The following is a 21,706-nucleotide window of genomic DNA, read 5'->3' as shown; positions in this document are numbered from 1 at the left end:
TGTATTTTTTTTATGTGAAAGCAAAGTATATTAAAGTTCCAAATTACTTTATGTGCTGAATCATGTCTGCAACAAGTATCTAAGGCACATGATATTACAATACACAACTTTTTTAATAAAACGTAATCGCAAAATAGAAATAAACAGTCGTTTGTGCCTATAAAATTGCAGAGAATCACATGGACAAAGAATCTCTGTTGTGCCTGTTTTTTGAAACGAACTGTTCAAAAGAACCGATTCATGGAAATGACTCGTACTCCCCATTTGACAAATTCGCGCTTTAAGATGACGTTTCGTGGTGCTTGAAAGAACGTCCAATCACAGCTCGAATTTTTTACTCGCAGAAAAATTTGAAAGTCCAGGCGAGCCGCTGGCTAAGTGCAAAATCTCAATTTATGTTGGTCAAATAAATTGATTCGCAGTGTACTTTGTTAATGCAACATGTCTGCAAAACCTTTATATGCAGATCAATTCAAGAGAAATGACGATGTGTTCAGAAACACGATGGAAGCTATTTTTCAGAAGGTAGGTTACGTAACGTTACAGTGACAGCAAACGCACTAACGTTTAAATGAAGTCCATGTATTGGCGCATGTCTTATCAAATGTTATTTTTCTAAAAAAAAAACGGTATCAAATCCATGTAATAACGTGTAGCTTTAACGGAGCATGTTTATTGCGTCCTTTACAGTATTCTAGTCTAAATGATCCTGGGATAGACGTCTGTCTGAAAACAATGACCTGCAGGACTGGTAGAGGTGAGCCAAAATATCACAATTAAAAACTGATATCGAAGCATTTCTATTTGCTGCTGTGGATTATGTAAAACAATTTAAATGAATGTTGTGTTGTTTTCAACCAAAACATTCAGCTTTGTTTCTGAGTGTGTATATTATGTGACTAACGCTACAGGTCCTGTGCCCATTGACAGCTCAGAGGGAGAACGTGAGCTGGAAGCATTAAAGGTGAGAGACATTGTTGTAAATATAACCTAGAAAACGCATATCTAGAGGAATATTTTCTGAAAGATTTAGATTTTATTTAATAATCATGGAAAAAATTAATTCCTGCTGTAAATAAGAAGCTGGTGTTCTTCAGTAGTATGTGATAACGATAGAATGAGTAATACACAAGTTTACATTAGCTTTGACCTAAACTGTGAGTGTTTTTCTGAGCCCATATGTGTGTAAGTTTGCACAATGGTTGTATTGGGATATTACATTTATTGTCTTGTATGCAGACTCGAGTTAAAGCAGACTATTCAATGAGGGGTAAGGAACATCATTTTGTTATTTTGGGTAATTGATATCAGTTGGTTTGAGTATAATACCATATGTCCTCATTTCTTTTTGTCTTGTATTTTATAGAGTTTGAGGACCAGGAGAATGATCAGGTAGTAAAAAGAAAATAATAGATTGTAAAAAAGAACAAAAAGTAATTATTTATTCATTTTTTTTTTTTTTTTTACTTATATTTTGTTTTTCCCACCAGTTTCAGATGGATGTGTCAGGGGTCACTGAGGATGATCTTAATGTCTCAGGTCAAAACGAAAACAGGGAAAATCCGTGTAAGCAATATTTATATAAATGTAAAACAAATTTTAGTATTTCTGTGGTGTTTTGCAGTAAAATACTTATGAACTACACACTGTATGCTCTTATGTTCATTTATGAGCTGACATTCATTTTGGAGCTGACATCAAAGTCATGTCTCAATGATAATTTTCTAGGTCACGGTGGTGAATCATTCCTCCGCTCTGTGATTCTGAATAACACATCTCCTGAATCTCTGTGGGGTGAGCTATCTCCACCTGAAGAAGAGGCTGAAGAACTGGAGAAAACACTGAGCAGCCATGGCAGTACCCTCCTTGATGTCTATCCCAGCATGCTCAACCAGATCGGCGAAGCGTACCGGCGACAGCACGTGACTGATAAGGCGAGGGCGGTGATGCAAAAGTACCGCCGCAAGCATTGGCAAGCCGGCCCGACGCACTGCAACACATCCTTTAAGAACAGACACAACTGCACTCTCAACAAAACAACAGAGATCTCATTTACCAGTCAAAGTCCAGTTCCAAGAAACATTATCAACTGTTTCAAAAGCAGCGACAAACTTCAAAATTTGCTGAAGAACAACCCAAGGTCTTCGCCACTCAAAAATTCATCCTGCGAGGCCAGTGCCTGTTTTTACTCACCCAGGAGGAACGGCGCAGACGTGAGCGGTGTGGAGGATGAGTGTCCATGGACTGATTTGCACTTAACCAGTAAACCTGCTTGTGTGATTGACTTGTCCACACCTCCACATTCAGGTTTCCCCTCATTTAGTGACCAATCTCCAGATCTGGACCAAACCTATGATGTTGGACCAACATCCCATGCTGTTCCAGCCTCATCGGTCCTTAGTTCTCCAAGACAAAGCAGAGCAAATCTGTCTCTAATTGACCAGAGAGGAATATCAGTCTTCTCCCAACCTTCCTCGTTGGACAAAGACTGTTTCAGGGACCGCATATATTCTCCTGTACCCTCCCCGCAGCACGGTCTCATTGGTGTTTTGTCTCCTAGTGGGAAAAGTATCTTCAGACCTAGTGTGCTGAACATGGAAAGGCAGTTAAATACAACAGCAAGTCCAAAGCGAAGGTCTCCTGTCCACCATCCATCTCATTCTGAGGTCCTCAGATCTCCTTATGGTGTCAAACAGGTGCCGTTGTCATCACCCTGGCAGTCTGTTTATGACCACCCTGACCAAAGCTTATCCAAGGTGGAGAACCCATCGCGTTTTACTCCATCCAACCGTCAACGCTCTCTTTCTGGCCCCCAGTCCACTTACTCATTCAGTGAACCTCAGATTGATGCCGAGTTCAGAAAGCTGTATCACCACTTCGTCTGTCGTGGCACATCATCACTGTGTCCTTCCTCCCAGTGTCACCTGTGTGAGAGACACATGGAGACATCCCGAAGCCCCAGCTTTTCCTCCTCCAGCATGTCTGCTCTCGCTCTGACACCCCTGAGGGCCAAGCTCAAGAAACGCCGCCGTCAACCTGAAGTGGAAGAGTCACTCCGATTCAAACGCTTCCGAGAGAGTCGTTCTCCACTTAAACATCTCCAGTTGAGAGACCAATGTATGAGCCCTGGCATGTCAGAACCTACTGAAGACAAAAACACCTGGGATAGAGCCGTCCTGCTGCAGTGCCCCAGTCCACGGTTCCTCAGGGGCACCGGAAACCTCAGGAGAATCAGGGAGGCTAAATTAAGCATGCAAATGAACCCATGTGCTTTGTCTATGGTAAGAGCATTATTGATTTAAAATTTCCATTTAAGTTTTTGATCTAATATTTATTCCGTTTTAACAGTATTTCAGTTAACAAAAAGGATTTTTAATAGTTTAACAAAAGCAAGATTTATTTATGCAGTAAAACAGTGGTTTCTCCACTTGCTTTGCAGAGAGATGCCCCAAGCAGAATCCATCTAGTGGAGGGTTTGTAGTCACATTTTAATTTCTTAAAAATACTTGCTCTGCATCATCATAGCCTCTGTATCTTGCTTATATATTTTACAAAATGTTAACTTACCAACATTTTGTTTCAACAGCTGTGTCACCCATGAGACTGTTTAATCAGGGTTCCTCTCCACTCTCTCCTAGGTAATTTGAGCACAAAATGCTATCAGTTCATTTTTTGCAGATTTCATTTTAACTAGGTCATATGACTTTTGCTAGGGATGTACCAATATAAAAATTCTAGTTAAGTTGAGATAAAAATGTTATTTACACCTATTTTGCATAAATAAATCTACATTTAACCAAAATGTATAACTTTAAAAGCTATAAATAGTGAATTTGGGCAGAACAACATATGTACAATAAAAAAATTACATCTAACAGTGTTATCAAATTATTATTTTAAAGATTAACTTTGAGTAAAAATGGGCAAAATAAGCAAACATATGTAAATATAAATTTTTTTACAAAATCTCTAATACTGGGCTGCATTTCCCAAAAGCATTGTACGTTTAAGTACATCGTAGACCCATTGAAACCAATGGAGCTACGATCAACTCAACTTAGGCTTACTATGCTTTTGGGAAACAGCCCTGGCCAATAACCAACATGGTAATAATATATTGTGCATTCCTAATTTTTTTTTTAGTTTTTCCTGAAGATTTTTGTGTTTTGTTATTTTAGAATGATTACATATTCTTTGAGTCTCTGACAGTGATTAAGAATGTGTTTTCTTCAGTCTCTCCAGGAGGCGACTGCAGTACAGTTTTCTGCAATGATGAGCTTTCCTGTACGCATCCCACAGCCTGCCTGTTAACCCTTGTGGGATAAACAATATATTGTGACTATATTAAGTTTACCCTACTGAAAAAAACATGGGATGACATCAATGTGTTGACACATTGCTTAAAAATCAGTAGTCCCGTTTTCTTTTTATATATATATATATATATATATATATATACACATACATATATACACACACACACACACCTACCTGTAAATGCAGCTGTTTGTTACATGTGCATTGATGAATGATATGTTTGTCTATAAATAATTAATGTTTCAACAAATTTTTTAATAAACATATGTTCATTTCATAATCAGAGTTTCGTTTTGTGCGTTCTTGAGGACTAACAGAAAAACAAGACAATCTTGTTTCTTTAAGAACGGCTGTTAATGCTCACATTAATTCAAAACGTGATCAAAAGTAAGAAAAAGTTGAGAAGCTTACATGGATACCGAAACCGATCTAATAAAATAGTTTTGACATTTACGAGATAGTGTTTTTACTAGCTTGAATCTTAACCAAACTAACAGTTTGAAATCTGACAGCAACAGGAATGCTTTTAATGCAGCTCTTAAAAGGAATGAAAATTGAAAAATGCATGGAAGGTTTTATTTTAAATCTAACACAGTATACAGCCCGCCTTATGACATTTACAACTGCAACAAATGTTAAAGAAGCCACACAGTTTTAATTCAGGTCTTAGTCATTTTAACAAATGATTTTTAAATACAAACAAAAAACTATTCTATACAGAAATGAATAGACATTTATGTGGGTCGCAATTCACCACTCCAGCTCCACTGGGTATTTTCCTGTGAGACAGGCTGTGCAATGACCAATTCTAGCAGTCTTTGTGCTGATCCTCTCATCTTTCCCACGTGACTCTATCCCACCTTGAACAGCAGATACCAGACCTTCAACTGACAGATAACGGACACTTGTAGCACCTGTTCAAAGCAAAGGAAATATAATTATCAATAAATTTTTTCTGTTTTCAGATGGGAAGTGTTTTTATACTTTTCATAATTTGTGTATTCATTAAAAAACCTTAGTGATTAAGCAAATCTCTGCTCCTGACTTACCAATATAACCCGCTATATCCTCAAACTCTGGTCTATTAGCAATTAGCTCCTCTTTGGTAGGAATGTTAATGCCCATGTAGCATGGAAACCGGATTGGAGGTGATGCAACTCGAATGTGGACCTGTGATGTGTCATGTGACATCACAAAGACACTGTGTTGGTTAAAACAGATCAAAGCAGTAAACTTACAGTACTACAGTAATATATTTTTACCTCTGTTGCACCTGCTTCCTTCAGCAGTTTAATAATAGGGGAGATGGTGTTGCCCCTCACAATGGAATCATCGATAAGCACCACTCGTTTGCCAGCAAAGTTATCAGTCAACGCCCCAAACTTCTTGGCAACTCCAAGCTGACGGAGGCGAGTGTTTGGCTGAATGAATGTTCTGCCCACATAGCGGTTCTTACACAGCACCTCTACATACGGAAGGCCAGACTGAGAAAGAGACCGGATGTAACATTTTGTAAGGGCACAACATAATCCAATAAAGCATTTAGACTGATGTGTACAGCATCATTACTCACTTGTTGTGCGTATCCTAAAGCTGCAGGTGTGGCTGATTCTGGAACAGTGCTCACTACATCAGCATCAGTGGGAGCCTCAATGGCCAACTGCCGTCCACAGCGCTGCCTCACTGTATATACCATCTGACCTGCAAGACAGAAAAAAAAACTATATTTCACCTATTACTATATGTCATGATTTTAATATTTAAAAAATTTGTGGTCAGTAAGATTTTGTTTCTGACAGAACTTTTTTATTAACTTTTAACATTTTATTTTAAAATAACATTTATTTCTGTGATGGCAAGGCTGAATTTTCAGCAGCCATTACTCCAGTGTAGTGGTAAGAAGTAGTGGTGCCAAATAAAATCGATTCTTGGATTGATTCTTCATTTTTCTGAATGCATCGTGATTCACTCTTGAATTGATTCTTAGCTTAGTTTTTAACAGCAGATGACACTTCATGCTTTAGAAAATGCCGAACGCTGATCACTTCCAGTTCCTTACACACACCACTTAAACTTATAATTATCATTCATTAAGTTTGAAAAGGTTCAAGTGAATTACCAGAGTGTTTACATTAATCTCATGTCATAAAAACCGAGGTGCAAGAACATTTAACCACTTAAATTACTCAGTTGAACACACAACTGCTCTCATTCGTGAGAGTTTAAGTGTGCAGTTAAAAATTGGGCAAGAGCGCCATCAGCTGTTAAAAACTAAGCTCAGAATCGATTCCTCGATGGAAGAGAATCGCAGTGCATTCATAGAAAAATAAACCAAGAGATCTGACTGCAGGAAACAATGGAGAAAGTGTACAGCTGGTTCATTTTCATATACTACCGACATCTGTAACAATACAAGGTGGTTGAAAGTCTTACTGACCCCAATCGTCTGGTTTAACCCAAACATTACTGTTATATCTCAATCTTTTCTTTCACTCAAAACATAACAATGATTTTAAACATTATGAACTTGCCTTCAAATATGGAGTCTGGCCTGGCAAAGTACACATACTCAAATATGCAGAAGGCAGGAGGGTCTCCCTCTGGGCGTGGGACAACACTTAGGCTCTTCACTCCGTTTTTAGAGATCTGGACGATCTCTCCAGGCTGTACTTCACGATAATACCTGATGATAGAAAAATAAAAACATACACAATAAACAAACTAATTAAATAAGCAGGCTTAGGGATGGAAACTCCTTTAAATAAGTACATGTGGATAGCCAAAAGGAGTAATCAAAGCATTTCTGTTGGAATGATGTGAACATACTTTGCACCAATGGACTGGAAGCTGCAGGACTCAGAAGAGACCACCCAGCCTTCTGTGTCTGCTTCTCCGGCACCTACAGAATAAAAAAAAATTGAGTTTAGCACCATCCTAGACCTAAGGTACAGCACAGACAGGCCACATGCAGCTCTTTCCCTCACTGCTGAACCACACACCTGAGCTGTGTAGTTTGGAGATGGGTACTAGACGTCCGATAGATAGAGGCCTGTTTCCATAGGGGTCTCTCACAGCATAGATTACATCTTTATACACAACTAGCAATGAGTATGATGTAGGTGTCTCTGTCATCAGATTCTTTATGCTAAGAAAAACAAGCAATAAACATACATTAAAATTAAGACTTGCAAACATTACTACTGACAGGGTTTAACAAGTGGTGACCCAGTCAGATGGGGAAGGACATGCAGAACATACCGAGCCACCCAATCAGGAGTATCTAGCTCCTCCATGGGTGGAGTTAAAGCAAGGAGCTGGGTAATAAGTTCACTGTCTGAGCTGGTGGAGAGGCCAACGCCATGGCGCATAACCTAAAACACAAAAATATGTTATGTCAAATAGAAAAAAACCCTCCTCTCTTCTCCTGAAACTCTATGTGTAATCAAAGCCCACCTTTTTGCGCAGTGCAGAGGCATTGACCAGTTCTCCATTGTGTGCCACTGCAATCTTGCCATGCAGCGTGTCTACCACAAAAGGCTGGCAGTTCTGCAATTCTGAAATGCCTGTGGTGGAGTAACGTGTATGTCCGATGCCTAGGTTGCCATTGCGCAGCTTCAGCAAATCCTCTGCTTTAAAAGCTGTATTCACTAAACCCATGCCCTGTGAGAAGCAATTATGTCAGGCATGTCTAATCTTGCATTCATTGCTGTACGTTGAAATGTGTTGGCCCACGGGACAGGAACAAATCATGTTTTAAGTGAGAGGAAGATGCTGAATGCATCGAAATGCTGTTATTCCTAGTACATTACCTTCAGGGTGGTGTATATCGGTGGGTTTGTTCCAGTACTCGTGACAATTCCAGCACTCTCCTGGCCCCTGTTGAACAAAAAGTACTGTAAAAGAGGTTGTTTTTTTCACATTAATGATCTCCAAAAAATTATGCAGATTTAGCAATCGTCTTATACAAACTCACAAAGCCTAACCAATCAAAAATGTGGTGTCAATTGATTTTTTTTAAATGTAATTTTATTCAGTAAGGACACAATAAATGATAAAAGAAAAATACAGTAAAGACATTTATAATGATACAAAATAGTTGTACTTTCTTTAAAAAAAAAAAAAAAAAAAAAATGCTGGTGTTTTTCTCTTCATTAAAGAATCCTGAAATTATGTTCACAAAAATATTTTTAACAATAAGAAGAAATGTTTCTTGAGCAGTGAATCAACATATTAAAATAATTTCTGAAGGATCATGTGACACTGATAACTCATGTCTCATCACAAGAATAAATTACATAAAAATAAAAAAAAGAATATATATATATATATATATATATATATATATATATACACACCAAAACTTTTGAAAGGTAATATACTGACACCTAGGGATGTGGAGGAGGCATCGCACAATTTTTTATTTTATTTTTATCACTGATAACAGTATAAGATTGATCTACTCAGTACCTGAGATTATCACTGTCATAGTTTGAATGTTGTTGTTTTGGCCGCGACGTTGCTGAGATAGAAACCGTTTCTAAAATAAAAATTTTGCGTGTCGTCGAGGCTAGTTAGGAATCGATTAACATGGAAAAGATACCTTTTGTTGCGTGTAGTCAGGACATGATTTTAAACAGATTTACTATTAATTTCTTGATGTGCTAAATTTTTGGAATAAAGGAATGTATCTTTAATATAAAAAAAGGGCAGATATTGAGACACACCGATGGTGTTTGTTGAAGTGATATTGCATGTGGTAATCTATTAGAAAACATGTCTTTGCAAGATAGAGTCTGAATAGAGCATGTGTCCCTCCCATTCTTCCCCTTTGGTACTTTACACAAACAAAATCAAAAATCAAGCCAAATTTGTTTTTATGAGTGAACGACTAAAGCAGATCAAACTGGTTTATGTGAGGCGGTTAGCCAGAGAATGAGAAAGGGGGAGGGGGAATTAGAGCGAGCACGAGAGAGAGACTGAAAGCACGAGGAAAAGCTTAGACATGCCATCACAAAGATGTGACCAAATAACCAGGAAAGACATTCAAATTAGTTATGTTAGCACAGCCAAACGCCTCTGAGCCTTTTCCACGTGTCTTATTGAGTAAGATCTACGCAGCAAGTGCGGCTCATTCGCCAAGCCACTTCTCACATTTCTTCCCCGGCCCTCCCCCGCAGCACACAGCTTAAGCCAGTCATGTGGCTGTTCTCTGTCACGTGGCTGTTCCTAACTGGCTCAGTCGTCTGGTTGCCTTGGACACGGAGCTTAAAATCAACTGGGTGGGGGAGCAGAGAGGATAAAGGCAGAGGTGAACAAACAGAAGCCATTTCTAGGCAAGCTTAGAAACATGGAGCCTGAAACAGACCAACAAAGACATGCTGGGGAGGACAAGAGGCAGAGGGACAAAGCTGGACACTGGAGAGGGGAGGAAGTGAAAGCTCTGCTTTCAGTGTGGAGGGACAGACAAGCCTGGGAAGAGGAAGAAAACAGGACCAAGTATGAGGCCATCTCAAGCCGCCTGAGAGAGCTTGGGGTGTGTAGGGACTGGCTTGACTGTAAGGCACAGAGTAGGAGCATGGCTCTTCCAGACTGGAGGCCTACACAGACTGCCTACAAACACTCTTCTGCAGATAGTAGGCCACCGACCCAAAGGCCTTATGTGGCAGATGAAGAGCTGCCAGCTGCCAGAAGAGAGGAGCCTGCTTCACTGCCAGCTCTTCAGGAAGGTAACAGTCACAAGATTAACAAAGCTACAGCATTTTTGGATGAAGCATTCGAGTTACAATTGGATATTAAATTACATTAAAAAATACATAAAATTTTTATACGTAGCTTGCATAATTAAACAATTACAGTAATATAAAGAAATAATATACAATTAAATAATTAAAAATAGTAAATTTTATTCTACAACAACAACAACAATGGTTTTCAACCAGGGGTGTATTCCAGAAAGCAGGGTTAACTTACCGTGAACTAAACCCTGAACTCTCGGTTGATTAACCCCAAAGCTTGCTTACTCGAGGTATGTGGTTCCAAAAATGCGTCCGGGAGTAAGTTCATTCAACTCAGAGTATGTTCCTGGTTAAGACTCAAGACATTCTCAGCAGAGCGACGAATTGACGAGTCACTATGGAGACGGACGCTAAGAAAAAAGTGCGCCATGCTGTTTCTTTCTTCTTCTTTTGTTCATTAGTTGTTTACATGCTTAGTGCATATCGCCACCTAATTGATGACCGTGATGTTTTTTTCCATGTAATCTTTAATCCTTGAGAATGTGAATTATATTTTTTGTTTTATGCTAATTATATATTAAGTCATATCAGATATGTATTTTGATTTAGAATTTAGACATTATAGAAAATCCAAGTGTGAGATAATATAAAATGTAATAAATAAAATAAATAAATATTTATAAGTTAAACATTACCTTGTCATAGTGTTTTATAATTTATACAGATAACTCTTATATATGGCAATAAAAGAAATAATCATATTAGAATAATGTTACCTTATTTATTACTTATATTAGTGCTTCCTCATTAACGTATCAAAAAAAAAAAAAAAAAAAAAAAAAAAAAAAAATATATATATATATATATATATATATATATATATATATATATATATATATATATATATATATATATATATATAAGCTATATTACATATTGTAATATTATATAATGCTGTGCGCTATCTGTCACGCCCACTGAAGGCTCGCTGAAGTGAACTAACCCTGGAACATAACCTGCTCTGGAGCAGGTTAAGTTCAGAGAGTGAGTTGCTATGACTACTAACATACCCTGAAAGTTACCTCCATTTTTGGAACCGAAAGTTGAGGTTATCCACTTACTTACTCTTAAACATACCCGGGTATGTCACATAACCTGCTTTCTGGAATACCCCCCAGGAGATCAGGGCCTACTAGGGGGCCTCCAAATTACTTAAATGTGTAAAAAAAAACAAAGTCAAAAACAAGCTATAAAATGTCAAAACAACTAAAAATGGCAAAAAAAAAAAAAAAAAAAATCTGGATAATTCTTCTTTTAATAACCCCCTCAAACAACATATTTAAAAACAGGACTTATATTGTCTGGAAAAAACTTACTCCATGGGCATTTTTTAATGAATATATTTTTTTCTAGCTATGTCAAACACAAACAATTTAGTGGGTAGAAATTGTGAGTAAAAAATATTTTAAAACATTCTTGTCCTTAATTTTCTTCCGGAAAAATCACAAACAACTGGAAAAGTCATGGGATGGATTTTTGTTGTGGTCCATTGACCTTGTAGTCAAAAAGTCTAAAAACCTGGTGGATATTAAAAACCCACCTGGTGGGTGTATAAATCCAGCCCCGATTGTTAATACTGAATACTAATGTTGCCAAACCTGTTTTTAAGCAAGAACCAATTTACTTCTAGGACTGGAAGGAGGAAGGCACTGGTCTGACAAGGAGGTTCGGGCTCTCCTCACCGTTTGGGCCGACAAGGAGGTTCACAAACAGCTCCAACGCTCACATAGAAACAAGGCCATCTTCCAGGAGATGGCACGTCGACTGGAACGACAGCATGGCGTGGTGCGAGACTGGAGACAGTGCCGCACCAAATACAAGAACATGAAATATGACTACAAAGTCAGCAGAAGTCAAGGCCGGCCGATAAGGTTCTTTGCTGAGCTTGATGCTATAATGCAGGGCAAAGACATTGAGGGTGGATTTGAAGAGGACGAGTCATCTAGGAACGTCCCAGACAGGGACCAGGTGGCCATGAGGAGTAAACCTGTCGAACAACAGGTTATTAAGATCGATGACGGTAAGATTTGTGTTATTAATTACAACAAAACAGTGATGGTTCAAGTTCGCCATTAAGTTCAACTCCTGCATCTTCATGCCTTTCTTTAAGATGAAAGTCTAGCAGAGATGCAAACAATAATGAATGCCGCCACTCATCCACTGATTGCAAGAGAGACAGGTGAGTTCTGATATAAACCGAAATGTTCAATGTTGTTTCAACATCTTCAACTTAAAAAAGAAAAAGAAAAAAAAAACCTCTAAAAACTGGTTTCTGCTTCAGCGACAACAGCAGCAGCCACAAGCGAGATGAACATAATCACAGTGCACGACTCTGGCAGAAACTGGAGTGAGGAAGAGGTGGCCGCACTGCTTCAGATCTGGGCCGAAGAAGGGATTCAGAGACAGCTACAGGGCTCAACCAGAAACAAAGACATATTCGTGCAGATTTCGCGCAGGCTTCTTCAGCAGGGCGTGGAAAGGGACTGGAAACAGTGTCGCACCAAGTACAAAAACCTGAAGTACCTCTACCGGTCTCTGCAGAGAGGAAAAGCCGATATCGGAGATCCTCGGCGTGTCATGAGATTTTACGAACAGCTGGATGCCCTTTTGTCCAAACCTCCTAGAAGTCGACTGAGCTTTGCCAAGTTTTCTGACACAAACTATTCACTGAGAAACTCTAGGATGTTTACTCCACCAACATTTGAGGAGCACTCCATGGGTGGACTTCCACAGGAGGACAATAACATTGTTGCGGTTAGATATGAACAGCCACCCATAGATGAGGCCACTTTGAGATCTCCTGCCATTTCTGCAAGGGTCTTTCAGAACCAAGTTGAGACCGAAGGGATTTTAACAAGACCAGAGGAAATGTCAAATGTTGAATATGGGATGCCTGAAATGAATGCCACGATTGTGAGGTCAACTGGCAACCCGCAAATAGAATATGAACAGCATGTCTCCTCTGACTCCATCACAGCTGTTATATACGACGACAGTCATAAGTACAGAAGGATCCCAGGTAATAAAATGAATTACACCAGTGGTTCTCAACTGGTTTTGCATCAGATTTGACATTAGATATCATGTGGTGGCCCAAAGCATGACCAAATTTTTTTTTATCATATAAAAGTAAACTAAATGAAAAAGGGAAATAAAAGTTCTGGCAATGTTTTGTTCATGGTTTTTGAAAATGAGGGAATGTTTGAGGATGATGCAACCAGTCCATGTTGCATTTTCTGACAGATTAATCTGTAAAATGATACAAAGCCTCTGACGTGAGCATCACAAGATATGGGAAGCATTTTGCTCCCTTAAACAAGAAGTCCTATTTATTTTGTTATACTAATTACACAGTGTTGCATTTTATTATTTTATTTATTATTTTCTTCCTCTGCTGGTAGCGACACTATTTTTTGCTCATTGCCCACCGGTTGAGAACCACTGACTTATTATCCTTTTAAATTAAACATTTTGTGTTTGTCTCAATATGTGTGCATACATTTCCAATGTAGTCAGCAGTGACCCATCATACACAAGTGGAGAGCATGCAGCAGCTACCAAAGGAAGAAAGAGGAAAGCTGCAGATGAAGGTTTTTCATTATTTTCTCCTCACTACAGAGACATACTAACATTTGTAATGAGCAGAGTGAGTCTCAGGTGTGAGTCAATCTTGTGACTTCAGTTTGACTAATAGAATCAAGAAAGGAACAAGCACACATTCATAAGATATATGGACAGATGAAAATGATTTAATTTGTATACAATACAACAGTGGCAAACAATCCTGAACTTTTCTGTCATCTGAATGTCAAAAGAAAGGGAATCAGGATGATTCATTACAATATAATAAAAGAAAATATATTGATTACTAAAAATATATTAAGCTAATTCCAAAATTCAGTCTATTATTATAGTTTTTTGACAAAAGTAGCATATTATGAAATGTTCTATAACACATCATCTTGTGTTTAGGGGATCGTTTGCTTTATAAACAGTTTCATCAGAGCACCGATGATGGAGAAAGCAGCACAGACTGGTCTGAGAATATAGACTTTCAATGCAAAGAAGAGGAGGATCAATACATTCCGATCATGGAGATCACCTCTGTGTGTTCAATGGCATCTAATGCAATCACGTCTGAACAATCGGTAAGCTGGCAGGACAATGGAAGTCTATTGATCTGTGATTCAACTGCATATTGCAAACCATTATTGCATGTGCATTTTTAAACTATGAACTGTATCAGCATTTGTAGTACTATGTAACAGTAAGAGAACAGAGCAGGCAATTGCAAAAGTTGCACCTAAATGAATTATGCATGTTCATGATAAAGAGCACTACATTATAAGATTGCATTCCATGCAAACCATATGTGAAACAAGGGGTTCATTTAATGTCAGTGTTTTCTAAAAGGGAAGATTTCCAACCACAAGGAGATCCATGCTGAAAAAAATAACTTGAACCAGCCTAGAGATTATTTGCTGGTCTTAGCTGGAGTAAACTGGTCTTTCAGCCTGACTATCTGAAAACTGCCCAAAACCCTCAAAAATCAGCCTGACCAGACTGGGAGAAAAGCTAAAACAAGCATGCTTAGACATCCCCAGTAGGGATATATAAATCATATGTGACAAAAAAATTAATAATGTGGTACAGTAACACACACTCTGTTAAGATTTGTATTAAGTAATGATTAAGATAAAGCTTTTTTAATATTGACTGGGTTCAGGGGTGGGTGGTCCTTGTGTCTGACCAGGTTGGAAAACAAAACCCAGATTTAAATACTATTTACTTGATTAGTTTCTATGTGATATGCAAATTAGGTACAATAGATCCCTGCTGAAAAAAAACAAAAAACATTTTAAACCGATCTAAGATATTTTTAGAGTCTTAGCTGGTTTACGATGGTCATCCACCTCACCCCCTTTAAAATCCAACAAAACATCCTAGCCATGTTGGGAAACCAGCAAACCAACTTATATTTTTCGGCAAAGATGATCTTAATATGTATGTTCTATAGTAATAATCTCAAACAATAACTCCAGAATAAAAGTCACCTCTACAGGAACCAGCACGTTAGCATCAGAAGCACACTTACCTGTGCTGCAAAGCAACAAGTCCAAGTGTCAAAATCTGCGCGACCTCCAGTTGTGTCGGCCATTCTCCCGCTGACACACAGCCGAACACCCCGCATTCCTCCCCAATGCCCGACTCCTCAAACTCCATGTCCTCCTCTCTGAGGCGAGGTGAATGGGGTTGTATTGTTAGCGTGTATTTCCACGCTGCCTAGACTCTAGAGTCACTCGAACCACGTGTTTCCTCACACAGCGGAACATGCGGCGGGGGATCTGGCGGCACAAATGCTCAAAAACAAAAACTCCAGCTCTGAAGTCAAAGTTACAGGAGATTAAAAACTGGTAATTAAAAAAAAAGAAGAAAAAAAATAGATTAGCAAGTTTTATCCAATCAATAACTTAAACCGTACAAAGTCTGGTAGGTAAATTGTGACGAATGCGATCAATGTCTTGCGCAAAGCGCCCTTACTTCACTGTAGTTTGCAAAGGTTTTGTATGATTGTTTGCTTCCAAATAATATCAATAGATTAGTCTTTTGTCTTTTAAAGTATGCAGTTTAAGAAATTGCCCACGTGGTGAAGATGGCATCCCCCTGATTGGCGTTTATGAATCAGCATAGTGTCGTAACGCGTTGCTCTTCGGGAAAATAAATGAGTTGAGCCTCGCTTCTCTGCGTCACAGTTTATATCAGTCTTTCTCTGAAGTCTAAGTAGTTATTGAAACGTTTGTCTGAAACCCAGCGACACAGAATAATCAAGTTTCTAATCATATTTGCAGGAAAAACGAAGCTCAACAACAATGTCGAACACAACAGGTAAGTTTGGGTTTATTTGCTTGATTTCTCTCTTCACCATGTCTTACCACTGTGCAGTTGCGCAGTGAATAAAATGCATCCATACGGCGGGTAATAAATCAGCTCTTTTATCAAACCGAATCAATAACATTACTAGAGGTAGTATTTTAAGCCAAGCTAAATTAGAATATGAGTCAATGTCAAGTCTGTAAAAATAAAGTAGAAATCTTTTAAAAATCTAGTTTAAATCACGTGACAATGTTTTCCCCTAAGCTTTTTAGTCCATTTGTCTTCAACACGTCTTTTCATAATAAGATAAGGTATGTGACATTTAAAAATAAATTAAGCTAATTAATAATAATAATACAGTTTTTCTTAAAGAATTCTTCTGTGTCGGTCGTGCCACAGATATTAGTATTACATGTAATAATATTAAATAGAATGGACAAACTACGTTTTTCAAAAAATCTATAATGTCATAGACCCATATGTGCTTGTTCACTATAATTTGCAGTGATTTACATCTCAAAGTCACATACAGTGACATCAATTAATGTGTATTGTCGTATTGGCTTATATTTGTAGAGCTGAAACTAGGACAAAAACTGAACGAGGGTAAGACCAAGCAGATCTTTGAGCTTGTGGATGAGCCGGGTCATGTTCTGGTCCAGTCTAAAGATCAGATCACAGCGGGCAATGCGGTTCGGAAGGATCAGATGGAGGGCAAAGCAGCTATCGCCAACAAGACCACCAGCAGTGTGTTCAAACTTTTACAGGATGCTGGTGAGATTTCCTTATTTTTATTTAATCTTTGGGCAAGCTGGTTAATGTATTTGCACAAATAATATTCATTCAAAATGATGTACTACTGTAAACAGGCAAGCAAGTAGTCTTGGTCCACAATCACATGATGTTTATTGAATACAAATTCAGCAATGCAATAGTGCTTAATTATTTTTTTTTAATTAAATCTAGTTGAAGACATTCATGAAGTAGGCCCAAATTCAGTGTTGCAAGAGGTCTCTAGAGGGCATTTACTTTTAAAATAGTTGCCACAACCTCTTTTTAGTGAATTAAAGTTGGTGTGTACACCATGTGCAGCTCCTGATGAAGGTTTTGCTCTGGGGAAATGACTGCCTTGTGACAGCCATGCTTCCTGTAATTAAACTGAACATTACACACATGCTTGGGGTGTTCAGGCTATTTAGACTGCTGTCCCAGTTTCACTGTGTGAAAGCATGTTGTGTCTTCGTCTGTCATGCCTATACTCTGCACAGTCAGTGTCAGTATATCACTGTACTCTGCTGGAAAATGCCATTTATGTACTAGACAAATAATTGTGCCATTTCTAATAGGATGCACACAGTAATGCGAATCATGACTCTACCACTTTCTTTCAGGGTTTAAGACGGCATTTGTCAGGCAGCATTCTGATACTGCTTTCGTGGCGTCTCGATGTGAAATGATACCCATTGAGTGGGTCTGCAGACGGATAGCCACAGGCTCCTTCCTCAAACGCAACCCTGGGGTCAAAGAGGGCTACCGCTTCTCTCCTCTAAAAATGGAGATGTTCTTTAAGGTGAGGTTTTGTTATTTAGAAATAAAATTGTGGAGAAAGTTTTGTCATCCATGATATTTAAAAGTAATGTCATGCAGTTTCCTATATTGATGCCTTCACTTTCTCTTCCATTGTTCTTTGTTCAGGATGATGCCAATAATGACCCTCAGTGGTCAGAGGAGCAGCTTTTGGCAGCTGGTTTTGAGCTGGCAGGTTTGACTATTGGCCGCTGTGAGGTGGACATCATGAGCAAAAGCACGGTGGCCATTTTTGAAGTCCTGGAGAAGGCTTGGGCCACACAGGACTGCACGCTGGTGGATATGAAAGTAAGAAACCACTTTTGAAGGTAGTTTCTGTTAGTGTAACTGGTGGTAGTGACATTTGCTACTGTTGACCCCTACAGTAAGTGTTTAATGGCCATAAACTTTAATTTTAGATTGAATTTGGTGTGAATGTGACCACTAAAGAGATTGTGTTGGCTGATGTGATTGACAACGACTCGTGGAGGCTCTGGCCTGCTGGGGATCGCAGCCAGCAGAAAGACAAACAGGTAAATAACCAAACACCTATACATGTCAGGCATGAAAAGGATTTACACAACTTCTTTACGTAAAACTAGCAGAGTTAACAGAGTTTGGTATTAGTTCTGAGGAAGCAGATATCCTGTTATGATCATGATCTTTCCAGAAACATGCTGATTACAGAGAATTAACCAACCTCTAGAGTGATCTATATGAGTATGACTCTGCTTAACATGGGGTTCTTTGTGAAGGTGTACCGTGACCTGAAAGAAGTCACTCCTGAGGCCATGCAGATGGTGAAGAGAAACTTTGAGTGGGTTGCAGAGCGAGTCAAGGTACAATGTTTTACAAAATGATTGTTTTTGTTGAGTTTGTTCCATTTCACTTCTACACTATCTGCAATTTAGGGCTATATATTAAAATTAAAACGTCAGCATTAAAATTCACCTTTTCTCATTTTTAAATGCATGTTTTTGATCTTATTTTGAGCGATTCATTTGTACAAACATATGCACAAATGAAGTTATATAATTTTATATAATTTTCTGTTTTCTTCATTTAATTTAGTCTGCTAAAATGTCACCCCTTAAAGCTTGCATTCATCTGCCTGCACAACCAATCATATAACCAAGAGTCTGCCCTATTTTTTGTCTTTTTTGATAATTCATTACACTTGCATGTATGTTACAGTATGGAAGAAAAGATCTGCCTCTAGTCTGTTTCATCAAGACTTTAAACAAGATTCTCGCATATTAAACGTTGACTGCAGTCAATTTAATTTATTATAACCTGCTTCAAGAAGCTGAACATTCATATAGAGCTCTGTGACCTTGTGCTATCAGGCTTTCACCTTATTAACCTCTGAACACCGTGATGACCCCACCATCCCTCTTCCTCTAGTAAAGTCTTTCACAACATCTAAATGCATATTTCCCAGTTTGAATGAGTCTCACCAGCTTTCCTGACTACAACATTTCACTTTAGATAGGATTCCTATCTAATGAATCCTCCACACTTGGTGACTGATGAGAATTTGTTTGTGTGTGTAATAGCTGCTTCTGGAGTCACAGGCAAAAGGAAGGGTTGTAGTTCTAATGGGCTCTACTTCAGATGTAGCTCACTGTGAGAAGATCCGTAAGGCTTGTGGCTCTTATGGCATTCCCTGCCACCTTAGAGTCACCTCTGCCCATAAAGGCCCTGATGAGACACTCCGCATCAAAGCTGAATACGAAGGTATGACCAGACACAACTAACTATAAGAACAGAATGTCCTTTTTGCAGATTTAAAAAAACTACTGTAATTACAATTTGAATCCAGAACACCGTGTAGAGTAGGTTTATTGCATAATTGAATTGAACTTATTAAATCTATTAATTTTTTTTCTTCTCAGGTGATGGTGTACCCACCATCTTTGTTGCAGTGGCAGGCAGAAGTAATGGCTTGGGTCCTGTGATGTCAGGAAACACTGCTTATCCGGTTATTAACTGTCCCCCTGTTACCCCCGACTGGGGTGCTCAGGACATTTGGTCATCTCTTCGCATGCCTAGCGGTACAGATCAATTTAAATGTCTTTAAATCTCTTGTTACAGTATGGAAGAAAAATAAGTAGTAAAAAACCTGATATAACTTAGCCATAATCTTTTCTCGCCATGAAAATAGCCACAGAACCTTGCATGGCATTAAACACAAACAAACAAACTTGACCCTTGTAAGCAATTTAATGGGTTCTTTAAAAAAAAAAAAAAACATTTTTATTTGTATTATATTATTATTATTATTATTATTATTATTGGTAAATTTTACTGACCCCAAATGTTTGAACGATCGTGTACAGTGCAGTAAAATTAAACATTCTGTCATTCTTACTCTTTTAGGTCTGGGCTGCTCTACGGTTCTTTCTCCAGAAGCTGCTGCTCAGTTCGCAGCTCAGATCCTGGGTCTAAATGACCATTTGGTTTGGGCCAGACTTCGAGCATCCATGCTGAACACCTGGGTCTCCCTGAAGCAGGCTGACAAGAAGCTGCAAGAGTGCAGCCTGTAATCCACCAGTTTTTCATTCCCTTCAACCACTTTGTACATTTCTGCTTACATTTTTGTGTAGGCACCTGTCATTGCCTCCGAACAAGCCTATGTGAAATCCTGAATTAGAGCTTATTTGCAATACCATATCAGGTGTACATTACGTCAATAAACATTCCTTAGTTACATTTGTCTTGGTGGTGGTTGTACTCAGCAAAAATGGAAACATAATAAAAGCCAAGGGTGTGATAAACACTGTCTTAAATAATATGTGACCCTGGACCACAAAACCAGTCATAAGTAGCACAGGTAGGCTATATTTGTAGCAAAAAATCATTAGGATATTAAGTATAGATTATGTTCCATGAAGATATTTTGTCAATTTCCTACAGTAAAAATATCAAAACTTAATTTTTGATTAGTAATATGCATTGCTAAGAACTACATTTGGTCAACTTTACAGTGTTTCCTATATACAAGATTCACAGGAAGTGTGCGTGTTATATGAAACAGTGTGAACCCTTGTGGAAAAAAATCCTTTATACAATGCGTCTCCTCCACAGAGTATGATTGACAGATAACTGCTGCACTTAAAGGCGGAACAGCTCAAAGACTTTGAACAGCTCCATGAAATGTAATGCCTTATCCAAATACCCACACATGCGGTCTTGGGCGCTTGAGAGCACGTGCGCGCGATAGGAAGTAAGCGCGCAAGACTGTCCCAGATCTTAAAAACGCCAAAGCGCAGTGCCCTAAACACACACACACTCCGGAACGGTATTCAAGGCTTAGTGTATCTTATCATGCATCAAGTTATGGAAATAAATCGTGAGACTTTTTGCCAAGATCGCGCAAGAGGTCACGGAAACCTTTAGTAGTAAAACAAATTGCTACATGTTTTATTGCTGCAAAGATTAGTATATTTATTTTGTACAACATTTGGAACTGCTTTTTATCATTTAATTAGAAGCACCAGAAATTAAATTGTGTCATTTGTTACAGGGACTACTGAACAGACATTTAGAAGTTAATTTTAAAATGTAAAGTATTGAAAATTAAAATAAAACTCTGTAAACACTTGCATTTTTACAACACTGTAAGTTTGTCCCATCAGGTAATGAAAAGTTCTACACACACTTGTGGTCTTCATGCTTGAACACTTGGACCAAATACAGGAAATACGTCATAGAAGTAGTCAAGCGCAAAGTCCTCTGCTAACCTACACTAAACGCTTAGTGAACAGCGCCATCTAAAGCTCAGCTTTCGGCATAACACTGCTTAAGTGGATTACATCTGTGTCGGAGTTTCATTGTGCATTTAACAGTAAAAACTCATTAGCATATCTTTATGATTAAAGATTTTTCATTATCCGCAGATTTACAGGTTTTCCTGCTGAACGTTATCTGGTCCAGATTTGATTCAGTTGACTGCAACTTTAAGTAGTCATAGATGACAACCAAAGATCAATAATCTTGTGACAAACACAACAAAAACAATCATTTTGTAAAACATTGTACCTTGACTCGCTCTGCAACCCACTTAAAATTGTAAAGCTGAGTAAATTGTAGGTGTCCAAACACATCAAAAAGTAACACAGGAGGACCCCAGTATTATGTAAAAAGGAAATACT

The 21,706-nt window shown here is 38.4% G+C and overlaps 3 protein-coding genes across 9 annotated transcripts; 2 read left to right on the top strand and 1 right to left on the bottom strand.

Annotated features, from left to right (window-relative positions):
• The first annotated feature begins 301 nt into the window (after window positions 1–301).
• On the top strand, window positions 302–4,472 carry LOC109066343. Of its 5 annotated transcripts, none has more exons than XM_019083380.2 (10): window positions 302–525; window positions 691–757; window positions 912–964; window positions 1,240–1,270; window positions 1,367–1,392; window positions 1,491–1,539; window positions 1,729–3,281; window positions 3,440–3,473; window positions 3,587–3,638; window positions 4,234–4,436. In XM_019083380.2, the coding sequence occupies exons 1-10, from the start codon at window positions 442–444 to the stop codon at window positions 4,271–4,273; spliced, it is 1,989 nt and encodes a 662-aa protein (XP_018938925.1). In that variant the 5' UTR covers window positions 302–441; the 3' UTR covers window positions 4,274–4,436. The 5 variants fall into 5 exon arrangements, with proteins under 5 accessions (XP_018938925.1, XP_042602059.1, XP_042602060.1 ...); XM_042746125.1 differs by having other exon boundaries at window positions 1,491–1,587; XM_019083374.2 differs by having other exon boundaries at window positions 303–525; window positions 1,491–1,566; window positions 4,234–4,435.
• A 395-nt stretch (window positions 4,473–4,867) lies between these two features.
• ppat (phosphoribosyl pyrophosphate amidotransferase) lies at window positions 4,868–15,422 on the bottom strand. Its single transcript, XM_042746128.1, has 11 exons — window positions 15,208–15,422; window positions 8,127–8,193; window positions 7,771–7,977; window positions 7,576–7,688; window positions 7,317–7,462; window positions 7,144–7,216; window positions 6,849–7,000; window positions 5,891–6,018; window positions 5,580–5,801; window positions 5,367–5,487; window positions 4,868–5,231 (listed from the first exon to the last, which is right to left on the bottom strand). Exons 1-11 carry the CDS (start codon window positions 15,333–15,335, stop codon window positions 5,068–5,070), a joined length of 1,521 nt encoding a protein of 506 aa, XP_042602062.1. The 5' UTR covers window positions 15,336–15,422; the 3' UTR covers window positions 4,868–5,067.
• paics (phosphoribosylaminoimidazole carboxylase, phosphoribosylaminoimidazole succinocarboxamide synthetase) lies at window positions 9,626–20,262 on the top strand. 3 transcript variants are annotated; one of them, XM_042746122.1, is made up of 15 exons: window positions 9,626–10,043; window positions 11,743–12,132; window positions 12,223–12,291; window positions 12,394–13,131; window positions 13,625–13,702; window positions 14,085–14,260; window positions 15,962–15,998; window positions 16,563–16,760; window positions 17,378–17,556; window positions 17,682–17,861; window positions 17,972–18,085; window positions 18,308–18,391; window positions 19,109–19,289; window positions 19,448–19,606; window positions 19,932–20,262. In XM_042746122.1, exons 1-15 carry the CDS (start codon window positions 9,665–9,667, stop codon window positions 20,096–20,098), a joined length of 3,129 nt encoding a protein of 1,042 aa, XP_042602056.1. In that variant the 5' UTR covers window positions 9,626–9,664; the 3' UTR covers window positions 20,099–20,262. The 3 variants fall into 3 exon arrangements, with proteins under 3 accessions (XP_042602056.1, XP_042602057.1, XP_042602058.1); XM_042746123.1 differs by lacking the exons at window positions 9,626–10,043; window positions 11,743–12,132; window positions 12,223–12,291; ... (1 more) ...; window positions 13,625–13,702; window positions 14,085–14,260 and adding an exon at window positions 15,394–15,526; XM_042746124.1 differs by lacking the exons at window positions 9,626–10,043; window positions 11,743–12,132; window positions 12,223–12,291; ... (1 more) ...; window positions 13,625–13,702; window positions 14,085–14,260 and adding an exon at window positions 15,584–15,602.
• Window positions 20,263–21,706: the final 1,444 nt, after the last annotated feature.

This window comes from Cyprinus carpio, chromosome B20, assembly GCF_018340385.1.
Source record: "Cyprinus carpio isolate SPL01 chromosome B20, ASM1834038v1, whole genome shotgun sequence".
Lineage (NCBI taxonomy): Eukaryota > Metazoa > Chordata > Actinopteri > Cypriniformes > Cyprinidae > Cyprinus > Cyprinus carpio.
The sequence above is the reverse complement of the archived record's forward strand: the minus strand, read 5'-3'. Positions and strand labels throughout refer to the sequence as shown.